This window comes from Urocampus carinirostris, chromosome 11, assembly GCF_059441175.1.
Source record: "Urocampus carinirostris isolate Australia breed hairy pipefish chromosome 11, RoL_Ucar_1.0, whole genome shotgun sequence".
NCBI classification, from domain to species: Eukaryota; Metazoa; Chordata; class Actinopteri; order Syngnathiformes; family Syngnathidae; genus Urocampus; species Urocampus carinirostris.
In genome coordinates, this window is record NC_142359.1 from 26971689 (window position 1) to 26999038 (window position 27350).

Sequence of the window (27350 nt, forward strand, 5' to 3'; positions counted from 1 at the left end):
AGCAATTCCATAAAAAAATAACGGAATAAAGCATTTAAAACAAAAAATGAAATATTTTTTTAAAAATTCGTTTCCATAAATACATTAATAAATAATTCAATAAAATAGTCAAGGCCATACGCAAACACCAACTCATCTTACACTGAATGTGTACATTTCTGGACCGGAGATGTCAAACCATTACTCTTCCGGTTGTAATTATTGGAAGTTAAAACAAGCCCTGGCAACCAATAAACACCATGCAAGTTAGAAATCAAATTTCTGAGAAAATCAAAATCACCCATAATATATTTTTGGGATCAGTTTGTGGGCTTCTCAGGTGGTGTACAGGGAGCTCATAAACTGAAAGTGGAGAATTGCTGACAATGCAACGGTTTTAAATAGGAGGTAAATAGTCGGGTGTGTCAGTGAGTCCCATGGCTTGCACGTTCAACTCAACTCTTCACCTTCTAATTGGTCCCTGGAGGTTCTAACAAACATTTCCACGACAAACCTTCAAAATGGCCTCACAGGTGACATCCTTTGGCCACTTGTGTTTTCTCACATTTTTCGTGGAGCTTGCAAAAAGATGACACAGATGGAAGCTGTCTGAATGGCACAGCAACACTTTTTCATGAGACCCTGTTGGTCAAATAAAAATGCAACAAAGGCGAGCCTTGAGGTCGCGACGCTGAGCGCCAAGCTCTGCAAACCTTTCACGGATGGTGAATTTATTAAAGACTTTTCAAAGAATGCCAGGGTGAATAGTTGGTGAACAGTCGGCACACTACAGAGGTTCATACTTTTGCAAGGTATTAGGGTATTTTTTTGGTATCAGCAAAATGGCCAACAATTATGTCAGCTCTCTGTAGGTGAGGCTCATGTTATAGCCAATAAAAGCTAAATCTCTCCAACTTCGAGTATTTTTTACATTTGTGGCTAGGTTGCTAGTCTTACCAACCGCTATTATCATTTTTATGGCTTCATGCAAGTTACTACTACTGTAAAAAGCATTAGCAGTTAGCATCACCAATGCAGCAGTGAGCATTTGCGGCTAGTGCCGCTAGCATTAGCAATGCCAAATAAATTCAAGGCTATTGGACATTGTTATGGATCCATGCTAGTCTCTACGGTCATGGCAGGTTATTACAATCGTGACTAGCATTTGCAGCCAGCATTACTGTCACAAACCCTAGCATTATGGTGGATAATAATGTCAGCTCCCTCTAGATGAGGTTTGTGTAATGTAAAATGAATGCTAATTTCCAGGGGTTTTAAAAAAAGCATGTTTATATACTGCATGTATTTTTTGCTTCTTATTTAAATTAATACTGTTTTTTAATGAACAAAGGTGCTAAATAATACACAATGTCCCATTAAAATTCTTACAATTCAATATTACTAATTACTCTCCTAATTAACTAATACTAATTACCTTTATATTATTAATACAGGGGTGTCAAACTAATTTTAGCTCAGGGGCCCCAAGGGGGAAAAAAACATTCTCATGGGGGCTCAAAAAATTGTTCCATGGCTGAAGAGTTGGGGATCTTTTTGGAGGCTAACAATTAAATTTTAATTTATGGATTCTATTCTATTCTATTTTGATCATAAAAGGATGATCAAAACGATTATTGAGAGGTCCCTCCCACCAAATATTTTACAAAGATTTGATCTCTTTTAATGTTTGTCCACTATGTATTTGTAAAAAAGATAAGAAAAACAACATTTGAATTAATTTATAGTAAAGTTTAGATCACATGCAGACAGTAAAGTGACCAAAATAGCATACAATTAGTAATTTGGTTGATCGATTTAATGATTTGGTATTGATTTTTGTATGAAAATGTTTACCTAAATACTTTGCTAGTTTTATATCTATAATAGAAATGAGCTGAAGCTTCTTTAAACCTCTGAAAAGAATCCCCGGTGCTACTTTCTTTTTTTTCTTTTTTTTGTCTTTTGCTTATTTTTTATATTGCCCGTCTAAAATATCATCGAAATGGGTTTCTTCACTGTTCATTCACTATGATTATTGAATGATAGTCATCAAATACAGCTACAGTGGGTGCTTTGTAAGTGGCACCTGACTGTGATGACATCCAGTGGACGTATTTAAAACTGCAAGTCATTGTGTGATGCAATACAGCTCATTTTTCTCTTAAGTTTCTCTCAGCAGTGTCAGCAGGCCACATAAAATCAGGGGCCACAATTTTGATACATATGGAGTATCCCCCTCCGTGATGAGGATTAAATAACATTACCAAGCCCCCCAAAAGTTTCAGTTCAATCTTAAACTGAATTTAAACTTTTCGAAAATAAAAACCCATCAGCACAAAGAATTTCAGTCGTTTGAACGCACTGCCACACTTGAATATATTGAATTAATTTAAAAGGAAAGCTTTTTAAACCCCTCAGGGAAAAACGTGGAAGGAAACAACTCTTCAATAGACTCCTTTCAAGTACTTCCTTGGGAAAGACTGGACTGCACTGATACTTTCTGACCCCCTTTTGCTGCAATCCAGCTAAATCATCGCTCGCTGTTTCCTTTTCCTTTGATTGACTCAAAAATGGATTTACATGACTTGCAAAATCCAAATACGAGCGCTGAATGATGCATGCTTTCCGTTGTGGATTCAAGGCGGGTATGTGAATAAATTGTACGACAGTTTAATCAAAAGATGACTGAGGTTTTAAGGAAGAAGACGTCTCGGTGCGGCATGATGAGAACACGGCGGCAGACCGACCAACCTCACAGAGAGTCATCAACATAGCACAGGTAATCATGGGCTGTTCCATACCCAGTCTGGAAGACGATGCCGGCTTAAGATACTACAGAAGAGCAGAAAACATTAAAAATGACTCCTCGTAGGTCGAGAAATTTTACATAAAATATGGCCATTTTGGTTTTACTAGCTTTTTCTTCCCATTTCTTGCCTTTTTCTTTTTTTCCTCCTCTTTTTACAAATCTTTTCTCCCCTTTTATTTTTATCTTTATTTTTCCATTCTCCTTTTTCTTTTTTTCTTTATTTGTTTCCTTTATCTTTCTTTTTCCTTTTTGTCATTTTTTTTCCTTTTATCCTGTTTTCTATTTTTCATTTGCTACTTTTTCCCTCTGTCTTTTTCATTTTTTCCCTTTACCTTTTTGTTCTTTTACTTCCTTTTTTCTTTCCACTCTAGTTGTTTTCCTTTCACATTGGCCACCACCCCATTAACCTGCTGCCCTCTGTCAGACGCTATAGGTCCCTTAAAGATGAATTATGTTATATAAAGATGTTTAATACATGATATAAACAATTTTACCTTTTTGTATACTTAACAGACTTAAAGTCAACCAACAAAACCTAAGCAATGAAAAAAATACATATTGACCAATTACGTTCGCCGTTAAGAGAAAAATAATGTGTCCCGGCTCCCGTTTGTCACTTGAGAGAGCCGGCTCAGGGAGCCTTTACATTCACGAATTACACGTAACTACTCTGCATTGGTCGTGTGTGCTTTATTGACTGGTCATTGCAGTTGCATAATTGTTGTACTGTATTTCTTCCCCCCTTTTTTCTAAAGAGCCCTCGTTAGCCAAACGCCATCTGCCAAACGTCATTATAAGCTTGCGTTATACAAAAGCAAGCACATCAAAGCCTACCTCTTTGATGTAAATCGTCTTTTTTTAAGATGGTTTGCAATCCGAAACAGCATACGTTTACTTTGTTTTTTTTTATTATTTATTTAGAATTAAAATTCTCTTTATTGTGAGTGATAACAACGTAGTGAACATTTTTGACAAGGAGACTCCAAGTGACACTACAGGATGAACACGTATTACATACTTAAAATACAAAAAAACAAGATTACAAGATTGTATGAAGTGGTAAATATGTACAACCTATTGCTTGGAGGCTGGACTGATACAAGTGCATTAGGGAAACAGTTCAAATAAAAATAGTGTGATTAAACGAGCAACAACATTTTTCCCACCCAAAAAGAGTCAAGAAATAAAAGATTGATTTACATAGGCAAGATAGATAGTAGCAACAAAACTATTGATTATAATATTTTGAAAAAGCAGAAATACACAAACAAGCATAAAAATGTTCTTTTAGGAACTGACACGATTGTCTGACATTTTGCTTGCGGCTTTGGGTAGCCTGAAAGAAAAATACTGAAACGGTGGGCAAAATATGAGAAGAACATTGGTGAAGTTTGGTCACTTTGAGTCTCCGTAGATTTTATTCTCCCTTTTGTTTTACAGCACTCGATATTAGTTTCACTACACAATATAGTGCAGCGTTATTTAATGATCAAATAATATACAGTGTCCCAAATAAATAAAAATCTGAAGAACTGTTTGGAAACGAAAGAGCCGACTCTTTTTTTGAGCTAAGCCAAAAAATACGTTTCTCTAAAAAGAGCCGAAATTCACCATTTAGAGTGGAGAAATAGCGAACGTGCAACATGCGGGTCCATGCGCACGCTGGGCTGCTGTTTTTTTTAAGTAGAAGAAGAAGGGGCGTGGCTTCAGTCGGACATCTCTCTTGGAAAAACATCTCGGATCTCACTTCAGGTGCCGAAAGCCACGAAAGTGGACGCGTCCGGTTTTGCGTAGCTTTTATCGGTGCCCGCTCCTCCTTCCTCAACTCTACCCGCTTCAAATTGTGCTACAAGGGATTATTTGTCACAAGAAAGGCCACTTTTCGGAGTTATAATCAAGGACGGAAGTTTACGGGGGTTTTAATTCCCCTCTCACGTCACCTTCCGCTTCAATTTCGCAACTCCTGTTTTGGAAAACATTGCTGTTGATGTGGGACGGTTCTCTACAACTTCAAAGGTAAAGTCCCTTTCTTTCAGGTCTCTTATACTTTTAGTGTTTTCAAGACAAGTCTGTAATGGTTCGATATGCACCTGAACAGCAATTCAGGTAAGTGTAAGAAACCGGAAGTCGGGTTGAGTGATCTTAAAAAAAGAAAGTTGTTATAAAAGTTACTCGTAAAAGAAGGAAATTGCCGGCGTCGTGTATATATTTTCTTTTTTCTCTGTTAGAGATAACATATATACATGTACATATATATATTCTATATCTAGATTATTGTGTTTGTAAATTATGAATAAAGCGGCAGTATAAAGTCAACCAGTTTTTTTTCCTGCTGACCCGGGGCAGCCATTTTTAAACTGACCGTGATGTCATATTTAGTTGACAAATGCTCCAAAATGGCCGCCCTGGGAGACTGATTAAAATCAAGTCCATAATTTTGCTTCAGATTATTATTGGAGGTTGCAATCTTGGTCATGATATTGTATTTTTACTCGTTGGGACAATACAGTAGTGATACCTCGGTACTTAAACATAATCTGTCGGAATTGATGTTCAAACACTAATTAGTTTGATTACCAAAACATTTGGTTTGAATGTATAGCCTTTAATCACAATAAATCTCACAGGGCTGCACAGACCAATGGCTAGTACATACTATTATTACACGATCCCCTGATCTTAAACCAAACAGTAACATAGGGGGGATCAAATATATGACGGGGACAGTCGATGCATCATTTTGTATACTACCAACAGAACCTTAAGATCACATGTTAAGCTAACCGGGAGCCAAAGCAAGTTGGCTAAAATCGTAATAATGTGATGAAACTTTCTTGTCTTAGTTAAAAGCCTCCCTGCATCATTTTGTATAAGCTGCAGGCTCTTGATGCTACACTTTGGAGAGCAGTACATTACAATAACTGAGACGGGAGTAATGGTTGTGTATTTATTTATTTTTGTTCTTACACATGATACATTCCAAAGTACACAAATATGAATAAAATGTTTACCTCAAAGACCGTAAATATCCAAAATATGAATAAAATGTGTACCTAAACAATATTATTTCTTAAACTGTCTACGTCCTAAAGATTAAGCATGGCAAAGATAAAAATATAAAACAATTTTAGATTATTTACTATAGCTTTGAGCAGCTGTTTAATGGCATACACTCATACACCATTCTCGTATTTGGCAATTATTTCCTTCTTCAATGTGATTGTTCTTTTCACATTTTTCCCACCTTATTGTTAACTTTTTTTGAAACCATTGTTGATGCCAAAATAGCAATAAAACACACTAAATATCAAAACATTTCTGATGTTTCATTCAAATACCAAAACAAATATTACTCAATTGTTTGGTTCAAATACAGGTTTGTTGGACTATGGTCATTTCAGTACCAAAGTATCCCTGCATCATGTAGACCAAAAACTTTATTTGAGTGGACTTCTCATTGATAAGAGAACACTTAATTTAACATATGTCATTCTTAGTGAGCAGGTCTGCCATGCACTAGGGTTGGGTTCCGAAACCTGTTTTTGATGGAATTAACATTTTCCATGGTTTATTCCCACAGTCCCAAATATACAATGTGGGCACACTGATTACATTTTAAGTAGTCACAAGAGTAACAAACCCCCACTAAGCAATCCCGACCCCCACCCCCACCTAAACAACAAAAAACATCGGCACTTGGCGTAACCTGCAATGAATTAAATTAATTTTTTACATCAATAGTGTTTGTTATTGGATGCTTCTGGCTGTACGACTGTTCTTTTATTAGGTAGTTGTAGGCAAGTTGGAGAGCCTGTTTTGTTGCATTGAAGCTTGTTTGCCTAGAGAGAAAATTTTAATGGTCAAAAAAGTCTCAATCATGCATAATTCCAAAACAACAAAAAATAAGTTTGTTGTGGTAAGTATAGCTTTAAAACCCAATAACTGTCGGCATGTTGGGAATGTTGAAGAAGGAATTCATAAATCACATCTACTATAATTCAGTGTTTCACAACCTTTTATTGAGCCATATCACATTTTTTTTCATTGAAATTTTTGTTTTACACAGTCTGTAAAAAACGTTTTAAATTTAATCTCTGGCACCAGTTTTCTGTTTAGTTTTTTGTTTCCTAAATTAAACAGTATACCATTTTTCTTTTTTGTGGTAACTGTAGCTTAGGAGGTGATACAAGGTAATTCAATTTGGTTAATATTTTGCTGTTTTTTTAGAATTTTACTATAGTTTTTATTGATTTTCAAGAGTTGGGATTGTTTTATCTTGCTTTAAAGAAAAATAAAACGTAATGAGGGAAAATTATTTGCACTTGGAACAAAAAAAGTTTAACTCTGTTGTCACTTTTTTTCAAATTATTATTATTATTTTTTTGCAATATTTTTACTTGAGTTGATTTTTTTTTGCTGTGCAATCTTAAAGAGCACAAAAGTATTAAATGTATTTCCCTGTACTACCTCATGAGCAGATAATTAGTACGTATATGAAAAAAATGGTAATCTTGTGCCACCTACTCATACGGATGAATGTTAGAGATACACTGCTGATCATCAGACGAAAGCAAAGACACTTAACAATGGCATCATATTTTGCGAAGATAGCATTAAGCAATTTCCTGCGGCAGACTAGGAAAAATCTTGTGGCACGCGAATTGGATATCTCTGATGTTGCTAATGCAAAATGCATGCTGTCACCATTATAGTTTTGGGATTAAACAATTCGTATCTTGACTTGGTCAAATGACTTGTAATTTCTCTGAAGTAACACAACAAAGCAATAGAAACTGCTCTTATTTGTCCATGGTTGAAAAGGGGAAGGCTTGGCTCCTGGAACATGTGCTTTTGTTTTTATTGTAAGCTTTCTTCTGCGGGACACCATTGAAGAAAAGTGGTTGAGTCAGTTGTTTGGCGCACCTGATTCGGGCATTGTTACCGAAAGACTTGACAACCTCCCTCATATGGAGGACCATTCTTGCCATATGTAGAAATAAATGTATACAAAATAAATGCCTACAAATATCCTAAATAATAATAGTAATAATTATAGTCTAAATAAAGGAACAAATAAATCATGTAATACATAAATATTTTACATGAATACAATTTATGCATTGATTTAGGCATTTTGGGGATTTATTGTGTCATTTATTTATGTCTTGATTTTATTATGTATTGTCACAAAATCAACAAAAAGAGGACTATCTCATCCAATTTGAACAGCCTTCTCGTTTTAACATTTGGTTGTCAAAATACAAAACAATAATGACATGTCTCACAAAATACACGACAAATTTATCGGCAAATAGACGACATAATACAGGACAAAATACACGACAAAATGCATGACAAAATAATTAAGATACACGACAAATAGGCGATGTATTAAATTGCAAATACACGACATACACAACAAAATACATGACAAAATATACGTCGAGGGATGACAAAATTAATACCGGAAAAAAGGACAAATGCATAACAAAATACAAGACAGAAAAAAAACAGACTAAATACCCGACTGATTACTTGACTAAATAAATAAATGACAAAATGCATAATTACATAAATAAAGTGCATATATGTCACATATGTAGATATTACATGACTTATTTATGCGTTCATTTTATAGGCAAAAATTCATGTATAAATTTATTTCTACATATGTCGGGTTAGAAAGCACAATTAAGCACCGGAACAGCGTTTCGGAACAGTCACATTGGGAATGCTCCCTATGTGGGAGAGGAAAAAAACCTAGATCCGATTTGGACAGAGTCATCAGGAATTCCTGCTTTCTGCGCAAAAGGAGCCTTTCCTAATGAGCTCGTCCATCAGTCGATCAAATGCCGATGAGTTGGAGCCAAACCGTTACTCCCTCGGCTCCATCCTGACTTGCTGATGCACCTCTCCGGGTGAATGCGCCAAGGCGCTAGCTCGTGCATTTTTAGACGACCGCCAGAAGGAAGCCCGGACTTGTTTTCGGGGCCTGACACTTCTGGGACTATAATTGTTTTTCTTTACAGTCCTCCAAACTTTCTCTACTGCTGTTAAATAAATGGAACAAATCATTTATGCTGTGGGAAGCTTAGTTTTTTTTTTTCAATTGACTTTTCTGAATTAGAATTCTCTTTATTGTAAATGACAACAACGTACTGAACAATGTTTACAACGAGATCCGGCATGGCATTCCAGGATTACCTTGTAATAAATCTTTAAAGTGTGTGTATTGTTTGGCACCTACTGGTTATAAAATAAACTTAATTACAAATTATTTATTTACCTAATAAACTAAAATACATGAATTATTACAAAAAATGTGGTTTTAAGAAAACAAAAACTATTAAGTCCAGATGTTTTAACTTATTTTACATAACATGAGCCTCACTTACTGGGAGCTGATATAATTGTCTGACATCTTGCTCTTTCGGGTACCCTTTAATACCAAAAACATTTTGAAAAGCTGGGAAACTTCTTGTTTTTGGTTATTAGCAGTAATTTTCGAGTGCACTTCATAATATGGTCACATTAGGAGGTCAAATATTACACAGTGTCCATTTAAAAGAGAAAATAAGATACATAGAATGCAAGAATATACAAGCGAAAATATTTACAAAGTATTGCTTGGAATGCAATGAATAACATTCAACAGCAACAAAGCTCCATAATAAATGGACATACACAGAATGTCACAAAAGTGAGTACACCCCTCATTTATAATGTTTAATGGGACAGCACAGAAGAAACATTGCACTGGCACAATGAAAATACGTTTTTAAAGCATATGTAATAGAGTAAATGTATTTTTCCCATTCGAAAAAAAATAAATAAATTATAATATCTCAATATAGCCATCAATAATTTAACCCCTGGCAACAAAAGTGAGTACACCCCTTAGACACTACACCTCTATATGTCCATATAAAGTACTGCTTGACATTTTCCCTCAAATTCAATGTGACTTGTTGCTCTTTCTATGTATCAAGCATGAATAGGGAGCAGGTGTGTTCAGATTGTGGTACACTCTGTCATATTGGTAGCTGAAACTCCCAAGATGGCAAACCATGGAAAGGAACTCTCTGAGGATTTGAGAAAAATGAATTTTGGCACTACATAAGGCTGTCCAAGGGTACAAGGTGATTGCCATCATCCTGAAGTTGAGCGACAGGACAGTGACCAAGATCCTCCAGCGTTTTGAAAAATCAGGATGCACCCACAACTGGGCTCGTGTTAGATGCTCAAAGAACCTGGGTGAATGTGCACTGCTTCACGTCCAAATGCTATTGAAGTAAGATAGGTGCAGGGGTGCTGTCAGCATTGCTGCAGAGATTGAAGAGGTGGGAGTTCAGCCTGGAAGTACTCAGGCCATACACTTCAGGAACTTTCACTTTAGGGTCTACACACTTTTGTTGCAAAAGGGTTTTGTTATTGATAGCTACCTTTTGACTTTTTAAGGGGTGGAAAAAATTACACTGCTCTAAAAGCTTTACACAGACTTCTTTTCATTGTGTCATAGTGATATTGAGTGTCGTTTTATTAAACATTAAAATGAAGTCTCTGCTGAAATGTGAGGGTCGTACTTACTTTTGTGACATACTGTATGATATGAATGCCCAGTTTTCTTTTTTCTATATATATATTTTTTTCTCAGTCTCGTATACTTGTTTATTTTGGTGTGAAACTGTCTTTGAGCTTGTAAGTCCTTGTCTTGCGGACCTGTATCAGGTCCATGAGGTGGTGCCCAAGGTGAGAGGAGTCCTTTATAATGTCTTTGGTCCAAGAGGTGGTGCCCAGGTTGAGAGGAGTTCTTCATAAAGAATTCCGTCCTGCTTTTGGGTTGCCTTCCTGCATGCTAAAGCCTGAGGTTTCGTTAGACAATCTTAAAATGACCGATTATGGCACACTGTAAAAATGCTAATGCTGACACTATACTCTTTCAGCTTCTGCCCCTTTAACCCCTAAGGCGTATACTCTAGTCTGGCCGAGTTCAAAAATATGCGTTTGGTTATTTTGGACCAAATATGTCATGATAACCCACTTGTTTGACATGTAAATTATTGTAGTATTTATCTTTATGTGTAGGTTTTTGCGTACAGCGTAAAAACAACATTGAGCAATGATTACAAGGAAACAGCAAAACATTTGCAAAAAAAGTATTACAGTACGATTATACAAAAAATATAAACATATGCATATAGGAGACATTTGTAAGTGCCTACCCCTGTTTTACTTTCTTGAGGGAAAAACATATTAATTATAATAATAATAATAATAATTTCCTTGTATTGTCATTCTGTGTAACAATGTACACAGAACGAAATGTCGATTGCACCTGACCCGTTGTAGCGAGCCGATGCAGCCGCAGCCAACAGAGGGCGCCGCCGACCACTTTTTAAGTCTTAGGAATGACTCGGCCGGGGCGCGAACCCGAACCTCCCAGTCTCAAAGCGGGCGCCTTACCATCTAGGCTACTGAGCTGGTATTCAACATTAAAACAAGAAAACAATAACAAAAAAAAAACATGCCCAAAAAAGAAGGAACAAGACACAGCAATTATACCCCTAGTTACTTCTATAACGTCCAATGCTCAAACTCTTGACATATTGATTTTCATTGGAATATCTATCATAAATGTGTATACTACATTATTTTTAAATTGAATAGAATAGTTGTTATTGTAATAGATAACAACGTAGTGAATATTGTTTGCAACGAGATTAGACATGGCAATCCAGTTTAAAGAGGATCAACACGTAATAAAGACAGAAAGATAAACGAGATAAAAGAATGTCAGGATAATTAGGCAAAAGTATTTAAAGCATAATGCTTGGAGACTGGCCTAAGTTCTAAGTGCAATTTTTTTCTTTGAAAGAGTGCAACATAAAGGATATAATGAAATGAATGATATATTAGCTGTATTTTTTTATTTATAAATAGTAGCAAGGGAAATTAATACACTAAATAGGTGTACTCTATAAATACATCAAAATTGAATTCGAAAAAAATCTATATCCACATAAATGTAACACATTCACAAATGTAAAATAAATAATACATTCTGAACGTTTAAAAATGTGAAAATTACTACATATTTACAATTTCATATAATTTATTCAATAAATGTTATGTTGTAGACATGCTGTCGGCATGAAACATGGTCTGATTAAGGGGGGCGTTGTATAAATTAAATTCCCTAATTTTATATCCATTTTTATTTTTACCATTTTGTATTGATTTGTTTCTCTGTTCATGCATGCCCAACATTAACTGCTGCTTTTTATCAAGGCTGTCAGCATACAGTCGTAGGAGGAGGGCACTTTCCACTCGGCCTGTCGAACCTGAAACTAATCTGAAAAACTTATGGCTCTTAAGCAACTCTGAGCTTAAGTGATTGCTTTGGAATCCTGTTGCCATGGCATCCAGCTGCAAAGTACGGCTCGCCATGCAATCCCGTTGCTGTTTAATTGTATTGCACACAGATGATGAGCGTAAATGCAGTATTTTAGCACTACCCTCCAACAGTTCCTTAAGTGTTCCCTTCTTTTGCCCTGTCCTAGATATTCTAAATTCCAGAAAGGTAAATGCTGTCTAACTTGTTTCGCCTGAAATGGTATGGTAAGGTTTGTTTTTCTTTTAGTCATTGTTACTAAACATGTTCACAGCTATTGTATCTGTTTATAGTCTGTTTATGCAATCCTATTTGCATGATCTTCTGCGTCTGTGTCCCAAGTAATATCATTTTGGACATACTGTTCAAACTTCTACTCTAATTGAATATATCTAAAATCTTCATCTACACAAGAATCAATTTCATATTTTTTTGTCCAGAGAACATTGAGTATAAATATATTCATATCAAGACATTTTTTGTACTCTAGTTATATACCTGTTGGCCATTTTAGGATCAACAAAAGTAGATAATTTTTCCATTTATTAGGATTTTTTAATAGTTAAATATGTTTGTTTTCTACTAAAATGAAGTTTAGTTTCTTTTCATTAAAATTACTAGCTGTATTAATTCAAAACTTATCAACTTTTGTGCCGGTTGCGACTCAAGACTACAGTAATTTTAATGATATATGGCCGGGATTAAGTGGTAATCGACAAGTTTGATATAAATGCTACCTCCGTGCTAATTAATTAGGCGGGGCTTGAAAGATTCACTCGCAAATGTACCAACAATTGCAGTTAATGCCGGACTCAAAAAATAGCTAAGGAAATGTGAGTTCCGTTTAAAGTGTTTTTTGAAAGCAGTATTTGAAAGACAGTGTACTTGGCTGGCTGCTCCCTTTGAAAGTATGAGATGAAGTGAAATGCAAAGAGAGAAGGAGACAGACACAAATGGTAAAATACAGACATAGCAATACTGTATGTACCTCTGACAAAATTTTTTTTTACACGCTTCTCATATGTATGTTTCATCTTTTTCTTTGTCTTCTTTTCTTCTTTCCATTTATACAGTTATTTTCGTACCTTTAGAGCTTACTTTGTACAGAAAAAAACCTAGATTTGAAAATAATGAAATGTTTGATTCTCTCCAGTATGTTTGCGACTTGGCCCCACTTCCCCTGGAACCCAACAACAGCGGCGCCCGAGTAAATTGAGTTTGAGGCCCCTGATCTTAGCAAATGTATTGCAGCCACTAGCAGATTAATAAATGACAATAATGAGATTCAATTGGTCAAGTGGCCTGGCTACTGTTTTTCCTTTTTTGTTTTTGTTAGCTCACAAAAAAAAACTAGTGTACTTGAATGCACCGGTGTTGCCAGGTACAACTCGACCTTGGCCTCTGTTTTAAGAGCAGTTTGTAAAAGTTAATGTGCAAGCTTTGTTGACATTCCTTAAAATCTTTGTTGCGCCCAGGCCCAGGCAACGCTAATTCAAATTCTAAAGGCTTCTGTGTACCGATACAAAATTTATAATCCTGTGTAACAAATGGTGATAATATGCAACATTCCAGGTCAAGATGTGAAAATTCAAACCAACATGTTGTTGTTTCTTGGACAGAAGCCGATCGTGGAGCCAAGGAGGGTTAGATGCATCGTCAACAGACTGCAGCGTGTCCTGAGCCAAATCACAAAAATGTCGCAAGACGAGTCCTCCGTGGTTAGGAGGCCTCTCACTTCTGGACCAGAAAAGCTCACAGACTTGTTACTTGGATTATAATTTTTTTATGATTTTTGGAGGCATTTTTCAAGCACACGGGACATGGACTAGTGGCCCATGTGTAACAGGGCGTCATCTGCAGCTCACGGGATCGCATAGTCCCAGATTTGTTTTGGGGGTGGTCGGTTAACTCCTATAAGGGGGCGAAAGGACCGGCTGCCCCCGGTTGCCACTGCTCAAAGCCACTGAGACAATTTTGACCTCACAACCTAATGGCGCTGCTCAGGTTATTCAGGAGGCCTGGTTCCAACCTGGGCAAGGGTTACCAGCCAGGAAGCATGATGTCTCTCGCCCCCACCAAAGGACTGCTGAATGAACCGGGCCAGAATAGCTGTTTTCTCAACAGCGCCGTGCAGGTATTACTTCACTTGTGACTGCACATTCTAAAAAATATAGAATTCCTTACAACTGGTTGCCTGTTCATTTGGATCAGTGATTCAAAAATTCTTTCTCTTTTTCAAAATTGTCACATTTTATTTGATAGACTCATCAGGTCCATTTATCTATGCCAGATATATACAGTGGCTGGCTAAACTATGATAAGCTCTCCCTAAACAAATCACATTTCTGATTAGGATATATGATTGTCCTTTTTTTTTCTTGTATATTTCCACCAATATTCAGCTTTTAGACACATATCTGCACTTGCCTTATTTTAAATGAACAAGTGGATAACAAAAAATAGAAATGTTTAAAACTTTAATGTTAGTTAATGTTAGTTTTGAGTAATTTTTGAAGGTGCGGTGGGTCATTTGAGGAGTACATATAAAGTTGAAAGTACAATATTTTCTAAATTAAGTAGGTGTTAACAATGCCCAACTGTGTTCAAGGAGCCTTTATCTATTTTTTCGACTGCTGCTGTCTGCTTTTTGCATACTTGTAGCTACTCTGTTGGGGGGTGCGCAACACATTATAAAGCAAGGATGGGGGTAGGCGGGGAGAGTGATTTCATGCCCATCCCAGCGTTTTTTTGTTCGTGTAGTACAAAAATGGTGTAAGAAAATTCCTGTTTCAAGTAAAGTCCAAAAGCCAATCAAAAAAAAAGTTTTCAAGCGTGTCTAAGAAATTCACGTACCTGCATGAGCCACATGAGGAGCTTGACAGAAGCTGCAATATTGACTTAAGCCAGAAGATGACGTCAGCAAGTAGAAAAGTCAAATTCCTTACAGCACCTTTAGTATAGATTTTAAGAATAGTGATGAAGGGGAATCTCTTGTCTACATCTTTTTGTTAGAAACTAATTCCCCATAAAATGTATTCACTCACAGCTGCCACAGCGTGGTACTGTATTTGAACGTTAATAGTAGTGTAAAAAATACTAAAATCCATTACCAGTCTCTTTTCTGCTACTTTGTTTCATTCCTACAATAAGAAAACGTTTTTTGATACTTGTTTTTTATAAGCGTTTCCCTGTGTGTAATGTGAGAAAAATATGCCTTTGCTCCTTTTTTTTCAGTTGAGAAAGTCAAGGAGATGATGTCATATAGTGATACTCGAGAGTCAAACTTAAAAGGCCTGGGCCAGAATTACACCGTTGCCGTAAACTTTGATATAACGTCTCTCTGAAAAGGCTCGGATATTATATTCTTTTCCTAGAAAAACGTATTGTTTATTCTAAGGTGTAATTTTCACACCCACAGTTTTCACATCTTTTTTGTTGTTCATTCATTTTCTTTAAACGCATTATCAATCCACTTGAAAGTTGTTTTGTGTGACTGGTGGGGTGTTTGCTGCCAGTTTGCTTCATGCTTTCCAGTCAGCTGTGCGTGATGAGCTCACCCCGAGCTCCGTCTGACTCACGGGGTGAGCCAGAAGTTGAGCTGGTCTGAGATGAGCGCCCTCCCCCGCTGCTGGTTGTTTCTGTTCCGAAGGAAATTACATATATTAAAACATTTTTTTTTATTTGTGTAATTGCAAAGGTCCTTTGGCACTTAGACATCTTCAGACGCAGTCTGAGGCAGCTACCTGGCCATTTCTGTCTGGGCGAGTCATGCATCTTTTGTGCACTAAAGGTATCATGCTATTCACAATACTTTCTTATTTTGCCTGCAAATTGACCCTTCCTGTCGACCTCCTCAGGGCATATTCTCCCAGTTCCAGCACAGCCGGGAGCGTGCGCTGCCATCCGACAACCTGCGTAACGCCTTGGCGGAGACTTTTAAGGACGAGCAGCGCTTCCAGCTGGGCTTCATGGATGATGCCGCAGAGTGCTTTGTAAGTTCCTGTGGTAACCAAACCCCAAAGGAAAGAGGGCAACGTAACAGGAGAGCGCCTTTGTGCGCGTACAGCAACAAACCCCTTGCAGAGTTAACAGAAAAGCGTTTCTGTTCTCTCTCATCAACCCCTTACGATTTGCCGCTAAATATCTGGATGACGGATTATGTAAGCACCAGGGATTGCATCACTTCTGCTCTATGCCGGGTGCATTTATGGGAAACTCAAATAACCCTCTTTTGATTTGCAGGAATTATTTATTTGTGCCTATTAGGAAAAAAATCTGTCTCTTTGGCACAACTTTAATTGCCAGCAAATCTTTACCCTTGAGCTCTCAGTTGCATGCCACTAGGGAATTTCTGCACATTCAATGTCAGATTAACATGCAATGATGCTGCAACCTCTAAAGGCACGCCACAGTGTCTTAAATATTTAATAACTCAGAGACTTAAGGACACCTGAGTTGATGGGCACAAGTCTTCTCTGTCTCAAAGTCCAACTTATGTGCAGTTCATAGCGCTTGTAAAAGGGCATCTTCACAATTGTTGTCAATGTTCATTCTTCTAGGAAAACATACTGGAGAGGATCCACTTGCACATCGTACCGGAAGAGACCGACACATGCACCTCAAAGTCTTGCATCACCCACCAGAAGTTTGCCATGTCGCTTTACGAACAGGTCAGTTAGAAAGCATCTTGCTTTTGCTTAGTTTGTGTCAATGTTTCGTAAGAATCATCGTCTGAGGCTGTTTGAGACCAATCCATCATGTCAAGAAAGCACCAAGCTCTGTGGAATAAGGCAGGTTTCATCTTGCTCAGGTACTTCAATGCAGCATCAGCAGAAACTGCAAAATCACAGATGGTGTGTGTGTGTTTGTAACATGACACACGCACGTTCAGACACACAAATGGGCCAAATGTCATGCTGAACCAGTTAAACATGATCGTAAAAAATTTAAACTGTCACAAAAACGTTTTTTTTTTTTCTAATTAAAAATAAAAACATTGAAATGAGAAAGTGGTAGACTTGAATGTTGGCATTCATTTAATGTTTTTTTTAAGAACAGAAAACATACATTAGGATGTAAATGTAATTACTTAAAATTGGCAGATTGTTTTGGGTCAAAGATTTTATATATTAAAGGGACACTGTGTAATAATTGACCATTAGATGTCTCTCTTTTGTGTGGTGCAACCCAAAACGGGTGTACGGAGCACAAAAAAAGCATACAAGCTACAGAGATTCAGAGTGACCAAACACCACCATTTCCCAACCTTTCAGAAGGTTTTTGGTTTTCATGGGTACCGTTTGCAGCAAGATAACAGACAGTAATGCCTGCTCTCTCTATGTGAGCCTCATGCTACGTGAAATGAATAGAAACTTCTTGAACTACGAGTATTTGAAAAAAAAAAATCAATTGTATAGTTCATGTATTTTTGTTTATAATTCAAATCCATATTGTTTCTTTTTAATGACTTACCACTAGGAGGTGCTTAATAATACACAATGTCCTTTTAAGAAAAATGCAAAGTTTGTAGAAAAGAAAGTTTCCGTCCATTTAATGTGTTTTAAGGAAAAAAAATGTGTTAGGATGCACAAATCGCTTGTCCATTTTTTGTTAGATATTAAGTATTAATATTGAGTTTCGTTATTTTTTACCACTCAATAATCAGTTATATTGAGATCTGCATAAAAAATCCATTAAGGTTCTGTAATTTAGTGAAACCTAATAAATGAATATTAGAGAGAACATATTTCTCCTTTCTACAGAAAAAAAACAACCGTACTTATTCAAGTATAACATGCAAAATGTTTTACCTAAAATTAACAAGTTTGAGTACACATCATAAACTATGGCTGGGGTGACACGCTTAAATGTATTACATAAGTTTATTATGGTGTTTGCACAGATATCGCTGACCTCAATCGCAAAACATTAAATACAACCACATCTTTTGACCAACAAGACTGCTACGGTCTAATTTTAGTCACAATATACAAATCATTTACCATTTACAATAAATGCAGACGGGCGGCCGCTGGGAAAGAAACTGACAAGACTTTTCCAACTTTAAACATCTTAATGCTACACTGACAAAAAACTGCTGTTATGAGCATAAAGTAACTTATCCAACTCCCTCTTTCCTTTTACCCAATGTGTTGTACGGCCCAAACAGATTTGCTAAAAGTTGGCAGCAGATATGCGCATTGGGAAAAAATACAAGGGCTTTTGAACTCAGTTGGACATATTCGATTATATATATATATATATATATATATATATACACATATTATGCATACATACACACATATTATGTTATATTATATTAAGGTTACATTTTACAATTTTAAACACTTTATGTTTCTTTTTTTCACCACTAAGTTACCATAAACTTCTAAATAAAGAGCGCACCTGATTATAAGCCGCAGCCAGTAGATTTTTAGAGAAAAAATATATTTTGTAAATACATAAGCCGCATGTGCCAAAATTGAAACATGAGATATTTACAAGGAAAGACTGTACACAAAGATTTTTAATAATATCCGGTACCTTAATTCCCTAACAGCCCGCCGGTGAGCCGTCGGACTTTTGATAAACAAATGTGCGTCGGTAGGATGTCATCAGTCACTAAAATACATCATGCCACATACCATTGGAAAGCTTGATTTCTTCAAAATATACTCATCAGAGAAGCATCACAATCAGTATGAAACAAAATACCTGAAAACTATATAACTGGCGACACTCACCATTATGTCCCCTGGCCGTCTTCAACTTTTCTGAATGTCCGCAAAAATGGTTCGTCACACCAAGGACAATCTGTTGAAGCTAATTTAATTCATGCACAAAATGCAAAGTTACATTGAACCTGTGCCTTTATTGACACATGTAGTCCACCTGTCGCACTCTTACCTTTACTGCTCTTGCACCCCTGGTGGCCGTTAGAAAAAAATGCAAAAATTAGCTGCATCATTCCATAAGTCGCAGGGTTGAACGCTTGGGGAAAAAGTTGCGGCTTATAGTCCGAATTCTACGGTAATCAGGTAAATGTAATTGACAAGGCAATGAGGATTTGAATTTGCATTCACTCTTTCTGTCTGCAGTCGGTGTGCCGTAGCTGTGGGGCATCCTCTGACCCGCTGCCGTTTATAGAGCTGGTGCATTATGTTTCCACCACCGCACTTTGGTAACGCTGGAACAACATGAAAACCCAAAGTGACTGTCACACATGTTGTCTGCCTCACTTGTGTTTCTGGCCTTTATCAGCCAACAGATGTTTCAACGAAAGGACGAGTCCTTCGGAGAACTGTTACAAGCGGCGTGTACGGTCGGGGACCTTCGGAACTGTCCCGTGAGTGCTTCATGTGCAACTGCCCAGTCCTGAATGCAGAAATTTGGGGTGCTACTCTCCTTTCTCCACTTTCCCCTTCTAGAGCAAATGTGGCCAGAGGATTCGGATCAGGCGCGTTCTCATGAACTCCCCTGAGATCGTCACTATCGGGTTCGTGTGGGATTCCGACCAATCGGACCTTACAGAGGACGTGATCCGCTCGCTGGGCCCTCACCTTAGCCTGTCCGCGGTGAGTATCTGTGCTAATGTCCGCAAGTGTCTGGTATCGACTGCAGCCGTTGCGTAACTAGTCAGCGCCCCCCGTCGGGGTATCCCTGCCCCGCTGAATCAAAATTTCGCGTCAAGTGGTTCAAATCCCCTCCCTGCTGAATGAGCTTGAGCCATTGGCGAGTAGCAATGCAGGACTGCTGGAAATGAAATTGGGGTGGGCTCCTGCCAGATTACATAACTTCGCACCAAAGTGTTCAGTGTGTTGATTTAACAGCCCTCCCTCTCACATGTTTCTTTAGCTCTCACCACAAAAGCCCCAATTCATTTGGGAGTGTTTAATGTGACATTATTGGGTGTTAAATGCAGACCCACCACCACGCCCTGATTGTTTGCAATCTATTGTTTTGCAATAAGTGAGAACTGGCTGAGCAGGAAGCACATTAGGTATAAACATAATCTGTTTAATTTTCATGCTGGTGCCTTTGGAAGCTTCACTTTTAGTGTTTCAGGCCAGCAGTCTTTAAGATGTTTTTGGTCATAGCTTTTATTTTTATTAAGTTTTTTTTTGGACTCAGCACAGAAAAATAGGGCTCACTATTAAGATTTGTTTCCCCATTTTTTCAAGGAGGTATTTTTGCTCCTCTGTTAGCGATGTTTGTAGTTGAGTAGACACTCACATTAAGGAGAGAAGACATCAATGGGTTTGAACTTGCAAGAACCGGCAGATAAGAAATTCCAACTGTTTCTAAAATACCTTACCTGTGCCCTTTTTTATTAAATCTCGTTGGTTACAAAAGCAGATCCGTCAAAAGGTGTGAAAATCGAAGAACATCCCCATTGTTGGCCAATATTTAACCATGATGTAGACTGTGCATAAATGTCAAAATAACAAGTAACAGTGATATATAATAGTCAAAATAATGCACTGCACGAGTTGAATTACAGCATTGAGTAGCAAACAGTTGAATTAACTTTATTTTCCAAAGTCCTGATTTCCTTGTTGGGAGTTTGTGCCAATTTACTGGGTTTACTGCCTGTCTTTTTTTCTGGTCGTGATTTAAAGCAGTCGATATTATGTGTGCAGCTTTTCTACAGGGTGACCGACGAGCACGCCAAAAAGGGTGAGCTGCTACTCGTCGGGATGATCTGCTACTCCAGCCGCCACTACTGTGCCTTTGCCTACCACACCAAGTCTTCCAAGTGGGTCTTCTTTGATGACGCCACTGTAAAAGAGGTGATCGAAGCACTCATTCGTACAGTCGCAAAACCCAAACTACATTCTGCAGTGCTCTCGTTTTTTGTAGAATTAAAACCAAGCCACGTGCCATAGATGGATGCCTGCAATTTTATGTCCACTTTGAGTCGAACAGAGCAGGGGTTAGGTTCCTGCCAAGTCCTCGCAATCCTAATTTGGATTTGTGCCATATTTTCCATAGATATTGCAGAGCCTTTAAAGTTGAACAATGGCGCTCACATATTTTTTAGCATATTACTGTTTTTTTTAAAGTTAGGTTAACATCTGCTTTATGAAGCAATCGTTTTAAGTTATAACTTTGCACGGCAAGACACTTTTGTAAGGAATGTCACTCATTTGGCTACCAAGACTTCTCCTCTTTCCCTTCACTGCTAACCATCGAGCAATAGATAAGAGTGGGCTCAGCCTCTTGTCTCAATCACTTTCATTTCATCGCTCGATAAGTACCACATAAATCACTCTCTACCCCGAACTGCCTAGACCATTGAAGAGTCAACCAATCCGTTTCTTATCCTCCAATCCACTTTTGATTTGTTGCAGTAGTTGGGCCATACAGAATGCAGAACAATAGAAAACTAATTTATTGGACTCGTGTCACATCTTTGTTTGCAGGCTGCACTGAGTCAAGCCAAATGTAATACTTTAGGTCTAGAACTGAGCCCCCTCTTGTTTTTCATAAACTACCTTCTTTCATTTAAATTTGGCTGTTTTCAAATTATAATTGTGCTAGTTGTGATTTTTTCTCTAAAAATCTAAGTGAGATAAGACATTTTATACAGGGCCTCTCTGTTTTTTGTTTTCTTGATTTCTCTTTTTTTCATCCATCATACTGCCCTCCCCCATATATCCACTATAATCTTAATTTCTTTAATCAAAAAATGCACTAGCATCTGTTAGCCCACAGCTTGTCTTTGTGGTGTCTCTACAGTGGCACATTATGACGGTGCACTTATTGTTTTTCACTCTGGCCAATATAACTTTGGTGTGTTGTTCACCTTCATTTTATTTTCAGATTAATTTGGCTTTTTTCAAATCCCTGCTTGAGCTCACAGGTTTAATTTCATTTTTATAAAGGGCTGTGTCGAATGGATAACAATCACAGGCTTTTCTCTCGTTCTTACATTAGGTCGGCTCTAGGTGGAAAGATGTGGTCAGCAAATGTATTAAAGGTCACTTCCAACCTCTTCTGCTCTTTTACGCCAACCCAAATGGCAGTGCCATAACGGCAGAGGATGCGTCACAGCAGAACCTGAGCCAAACCCAATACAAGAACCTTGAAAATGGAGAAGGCAAGTCATACAGCACGCTAAGAGGCGAATATATTAAACTGGAAAATACTATTTGCATGCACGTTAAGCGGATCGTGCAGCAGTGAGGGAGAGCGACAGCAGCCTCTCGCTTCTGGATTATACACCCCGGGATTTGTGTGCTCGGGGTGGTTTTATCCCTGTTTAAATATCTTCCTCAAAACCCTCCATGTTGGCCGTAGCCCAGGTCCAATGTGGCTGCTGGCCCTATGGGGCGAGTGACAAAACTAATGTATCATGGTCATAACTGCTTGTAGTTGAAACAGATGGGATATTTTTATTCTGCCCTGCACAGGTGTTACATCACCGCTTCCATTCCCTAAGAAGCTGGAACTGACCAAGGAGAATCTGAATGCTCTACTGGGTCTTCAATCCTCCTCAAATCAGAAAACCTCTTCCACCTTAAGCCGTGGCAATGCCCAAACAAGTGGAGGAAGGGGACCAGGTACAGTAAAAGAATGAATTGGAACATTTACAACCGAAAGCAAGGGTGTCGAACTTACCTTATCTCTGGGGCTGTAGGGGGTCTGATTTGCAAATTAATGGCATAAAAAGTGTGCCCTAGCTGTAGGGTTGTGGATCTTTGATAGACTCCCATTTCATTATGCATATGATTAAAGGTTGTAAGATTATATTATGAAACTTTTTCTTCCTGAATATTTTTTCTTTCGCTGAGATTTAATATCTTGTAGTATTAGTTTACTGCATTGGTAAAAAAGGGAAAAATTGAAACAATTTGATTCATTTTCACTGCAGTTTATTTGACCCAGAGAAACTAATGCAAACTGAAAAGTGATAAAAATGGCACACAAGCACTAACTTAAGGGCAAATAATTTAAATGTATTTTTCTGCTTTTTATTTGTCGTTTTTATGAATGTGTTTACGTCAATTTGGGAACTTCACTGTGAGATTTCATATGCATTCTATTCTTCTGCTAAGCCAGCAAGGTGTTCTCTTTTTTTCATACTTTGTATTTTTTTTAATATATTATATCCAATCATTGGGAAAAAAAATGTGTGGTTTAGGAGAAAATGTTGTGGTTAAGAGACAGCCACGCATCACTTGGGAGTGCGATCGTATTGCTGCAAACAGCGTGTCTGACTTCTATCATAAATATAAATAAAATCGGAATGGATGTTTCCTAAAAAGTTTTCTGGTTGATAAATGGTAGTCAGCAAATACAGCTACAGTGAGTGGTTTGCTTTGAGAGTGGCGCCTAGCTTCGGCAATGTCAAGTGGACATATTTAAAGCTGCAGGTCATTGATGTGATGCAGCTCATTTTTCTCTTGTGCTTCCCTCAAATTTGTCCCACTGGCCAGATTAAATCTGTTGACAGGCCCAATCCAGCCTGCACGCCGTATGTTTGACACCCCTGACCTATAGGGGGAAAAACAAATCACATAACGGGAACACTGATAAGTCTGTTTTTTTAATTTTGTGTTTGATAGTGAAAATTGGCGCCAGCGATGCCAAGCGACAATTCCGAGAGCTTTTCAGGGAAGTTGTGCAGCGGGCCGGCGGTGAGGCAGCTCCAGTGGGAAGAGACTCAGATCGAAGCGGTCAGCGGCGATCAGAATCCCGCTACAGAGGTGGGTCACGTGTAGCCTGTACATGCGATGCCGCATATTAAACACGCAAGTGCAGAATTGCCCTGCTTTTATGACATAAGAAAGGAGCCCTGGTGTGCCGTTCTATCGGTATTACGTAAGCGCCAGTCAGGGTGCGATGTGTCGGAAAGGGGATTAACTGCTGACGTTTGTCTGAGCTTTTTTTCATTCCGCGCTCTCTGAGTCTGAATTTTCTGATTCTACTGTTCACAGCAAGGAAAATACAATGAACATAGATCTCACTGTTTGAAATTACTGAGTCATGGAGAAAAACTAATTAAGTTGAATTATATATTAGAAAAAAAACAGAAATAGGATACCCATTGTCCTTAATCAACACCTTTTTGTGTCCTTTAAGCCTTTCCTGGTTTTTCCCTGAACACCCTGCTGTGTTCTTTGTCACATCGTAGGTGTAAAAACCTGATATGCTTTTCGGCTCTTAATGTCGCACACTTGTATAAGTTCTAAAACAAGGCTGTCAAACATATGGCACAGGCCCACCAACAGAATTAATTGACCCGTTAGACAATGCTGAGAGAAGCACAAGAGACACATGAGCCACATTACGTCAAACAATGACCTGCAGGATTAAATATGTCCACCAAAGCACCCACTTGTATCTGTATTTGCTGACTACCATTAATCAACAAGAGATTGTTGAAGAAACCCATCCTGGTGCTATTCGACTCAAAATAGTAGTCTGTTTAAGGCAATACAATTGCACTAACGTGTGGTTGGTGAATGTTTCTCTTAACTGCAACATTTGCTACCAAACTATATTATTCCCAGGGAAAATTTTTAGTTGGTGCCAACATTGAAATATACAAACTCAAAGAAAAGCACCTTGGGGCCTCTGCAGAAGTTTATATAAGCTTTAGATCCTCTCCATAATAGACATAAAATCTAAAGGTGGATCTGCCAAATTTGATTAAAAACTTTGCTAAAAAATAAAGAGCAGGAAAATATTTTAAAACCTTTCAATTATATGTTCTTAAAATGGTGTTTGTATGTTTTATGTGACACATTTCAGTTTGCACAAGTTTTCCTGATATATATATATACTGAAGTGTAAATGAATTTAACTGGTGTTTTGATTTTTTTGCACGATTGATGAGCACTAAAAGAGATTGAATTGTAGTGAAAGAAAGAAAAAAATTAGGTAAGAAACGATTAACAAATTGTTTTATAATAGAATCTAACACACCCTAATCATAATCAAAAAAGATCCTACAGCTAAGACACACTTTCTATGCCATCATTTATTAGTCCAAACCCCCTGAGGTTTTTTTTTCTACCATTTGGCCCCTCAGCTAAAATGAGTTTAACACTCATGCACTTAAACAAGCCAGTATATCGTGCTTTAACAATAAGTGTTTTATTCCCACACAGATCCTGGTCAAGACCGCATCTACTCCCGCTCTAGCTCCCCGCCAGAAAACGGTTTCAAGCAGCACTTGGCAACACATCTGTACAGCAGCCAGGGTAAAGGCCCCACGCGGAACGACCGCCCTCCTCACCTGAACCACAGGCCTTCTCGCGAGCCACTCCACTCCGCCTCAAGGGTTCAAGTGTTACCTAGCATGCCCGTGGTGAGGAACACTCACTACAGCAGGAAACCAGACACCAACGGTTATGAAACAGACAGCAGTCAGGAATCCCGCGGGCGTCCCGAAATGGCGGGCAACAGTCACAGCCGGTCCGGTCGTTTCTGGAAGCCCATGCGAGAGGTGCTCAATGTGGACAGCGTCTTGAGTAGGGACAGTGAGACGGACCTTACAGAGCGGCCGCAGATAAACCCGAGAAGATGGCCGCGCAGTAAGTCACCCACTCGGGACCGGGACTGGGAGCTGGCATGGGGAGGCCAGGAAGAACGTAAGCCCAAAAACCTCATGACTATTTACGAGGACGATCAGAGGCAGGAAAACGGCAGCAGCCGCAGCTCGCTTGAGTCACTTGGCCGGGGTGGCTACGGGGACAAGGACAGGCAGAAGGGCACAGCCACCCTTAAAATCTACGGCGACAACTGGAAGATCCAGCGAACAGAATCGGGCTACGAAAGCAGCGACAGACTTAGCAATAGCTCGGCAAATCTGGACTCGCCTGTTGTGGAGAACTTCCCTCACAAAGAATCACGGCCCATACCTGAGCTGCATCTGACCCGGTGAATAAATGTAGTGACGTTTTCATTCCGCCTGTTCCTCCAACAGTACAGCAATCCCTCGTTTTTCGTGGCGGTTGCGTTCCAAAAATGTCTTGCAATAGTCAAAACCTGCAAAGTAGAAACCTTTTATTTATTTATTAAATATTGTATTATACATTGAAACCCAAGTGAAACCCCTATTTACAAGCTCAAGCATTTGTTTAACATAATAAGAACTGTACTTTATAAACCTTTTTATTTTATTTTTTAAATACTCTACTGTCAAATCATAATTTCAAAATATATCTTTTGATTTCAGGACAGAACGTATTTACGTCACATGATACTTTGTCACCATCATGGAGACATGGGAAATCTACTTTCCTTAGGCAGAGATAGGTAACCCATAATGGTGAAAGCCATATTGGCCAAAAAATAAAATGATTTCTGGAACCGCAAAAAATGTTAAGCCCTGTATAAGCCTTAAAAGGGAAGAAGCACATACTGTGTCTATCTATATTCATTGAAAAATGTTGAAAATGTGTCTTGTTTGTGTTCCTACAGAAACCATTAATGTTTCCATTATCAAATATTTTTGAAAAAGCGCCAGGGAGCCACTAAGGAACAACAAAGAGTCGCATAAAAGCTTAAGAGCAAGTTTAGCAAGTCAAAAAGTGCAACTTAATTTTGGGCCTGGCTGCTGGTGCTTTTTTGGGTCCAGAGCGTTTTGTTGACATGATGGCTCTCGGAGAAACTTGAAATTAAAAAAGATTTGTGCATATGTAATGTAGGTTTGTCAAGCTTTTTTGGTGTACGTGTACAACTCAGACCAAAACGTCATTGGCACACAGGGCAAACACAGGCAGTAAAGGTGTGGGGAGACAGCTTAGCCAATCAGAATACAGAAGACAATCCACAATTAAAATTTTCAAAATAAAGAAAAGTACTGCAATACCGCAAGGGATTACTGTACCAGTTGGAATGAGCACTTTCCTTTTAAGTAGTTACAAAACAACTATGCAGTAAATAACTTTTCATACTTACATTGCTCCCATAATTCAAATGAATGCATAAAATAAATGGCAGTTTTTTTATTCAAAGGGGGCACTGTGACCACAAAGTGTTCCTGTATTGTGTAGTGCGTCTGAAAACTGGTGCTACAAAGAATAAGAAAGATTGCAAACTACGGATTCTCAAAATGACCAAAACACACTATTTTTCTTATTATTTTGCCCAGCCTTTCAAGAGTATTTTTTGTACCCTTAGCATAAAGATGGCGGAGAACCATGTCTGTTTTCTCTAGTG

At 38.1% G+C, this 27350-nt stretch overlaps 1 protein-coding gene across 1 annotated transcript in view; it reads left to right on the forward strand.

Moving 5' to 3' along the window:
- Positions 1–4454: 4454 nt before the first annotated feature.
- Positions 4455–27350, forward strand: part of usp53a (ubiquitin specific peptidase 53a) — a 31196-nt gene continuing 8300 nt past the window's right edge. Inside the window, exons 1-13 of the mRNA XM_088347733.1 lie at positions 4455–4804; positions 13799–14313; positions 15877–15969; positions 16037–16171; positions 16739–16849; positions 19277–19359; positions 19440–19524; positions 19607–19753; positions 20819–20968; positions 22116–22278; positions 22592–22741; positions 23747–23887; positions 25295–26066. Coding sequence (XP_088203859.1) covers positions 14170–14313; positions 15877–15969; positions 16037–16171; positions 16739–16849; positions 19277–19359; positions 19440–19524; positions 19607–19753; positions 20819–20968; positions 22116–22278; positions 22592–22741; positions 23747–23887; positions 25295–26066 — 2174 coding nt within the window. The 5' untranslated portion in view covers positions 4455–4804; positions 13799–14169. The remainder of the gene's footprint in view (positions 4805–13798; positions 14314–15876; positions 15970–16036; positions 16172–16738; positions 16850–19276; positions 19360–19439; positions 19525–19606; positions 19754–20818; positions 20969–22115; positions 22279–22591; positions 22742–23746; positions 23888–25294; positions 26067–27350) is intronic.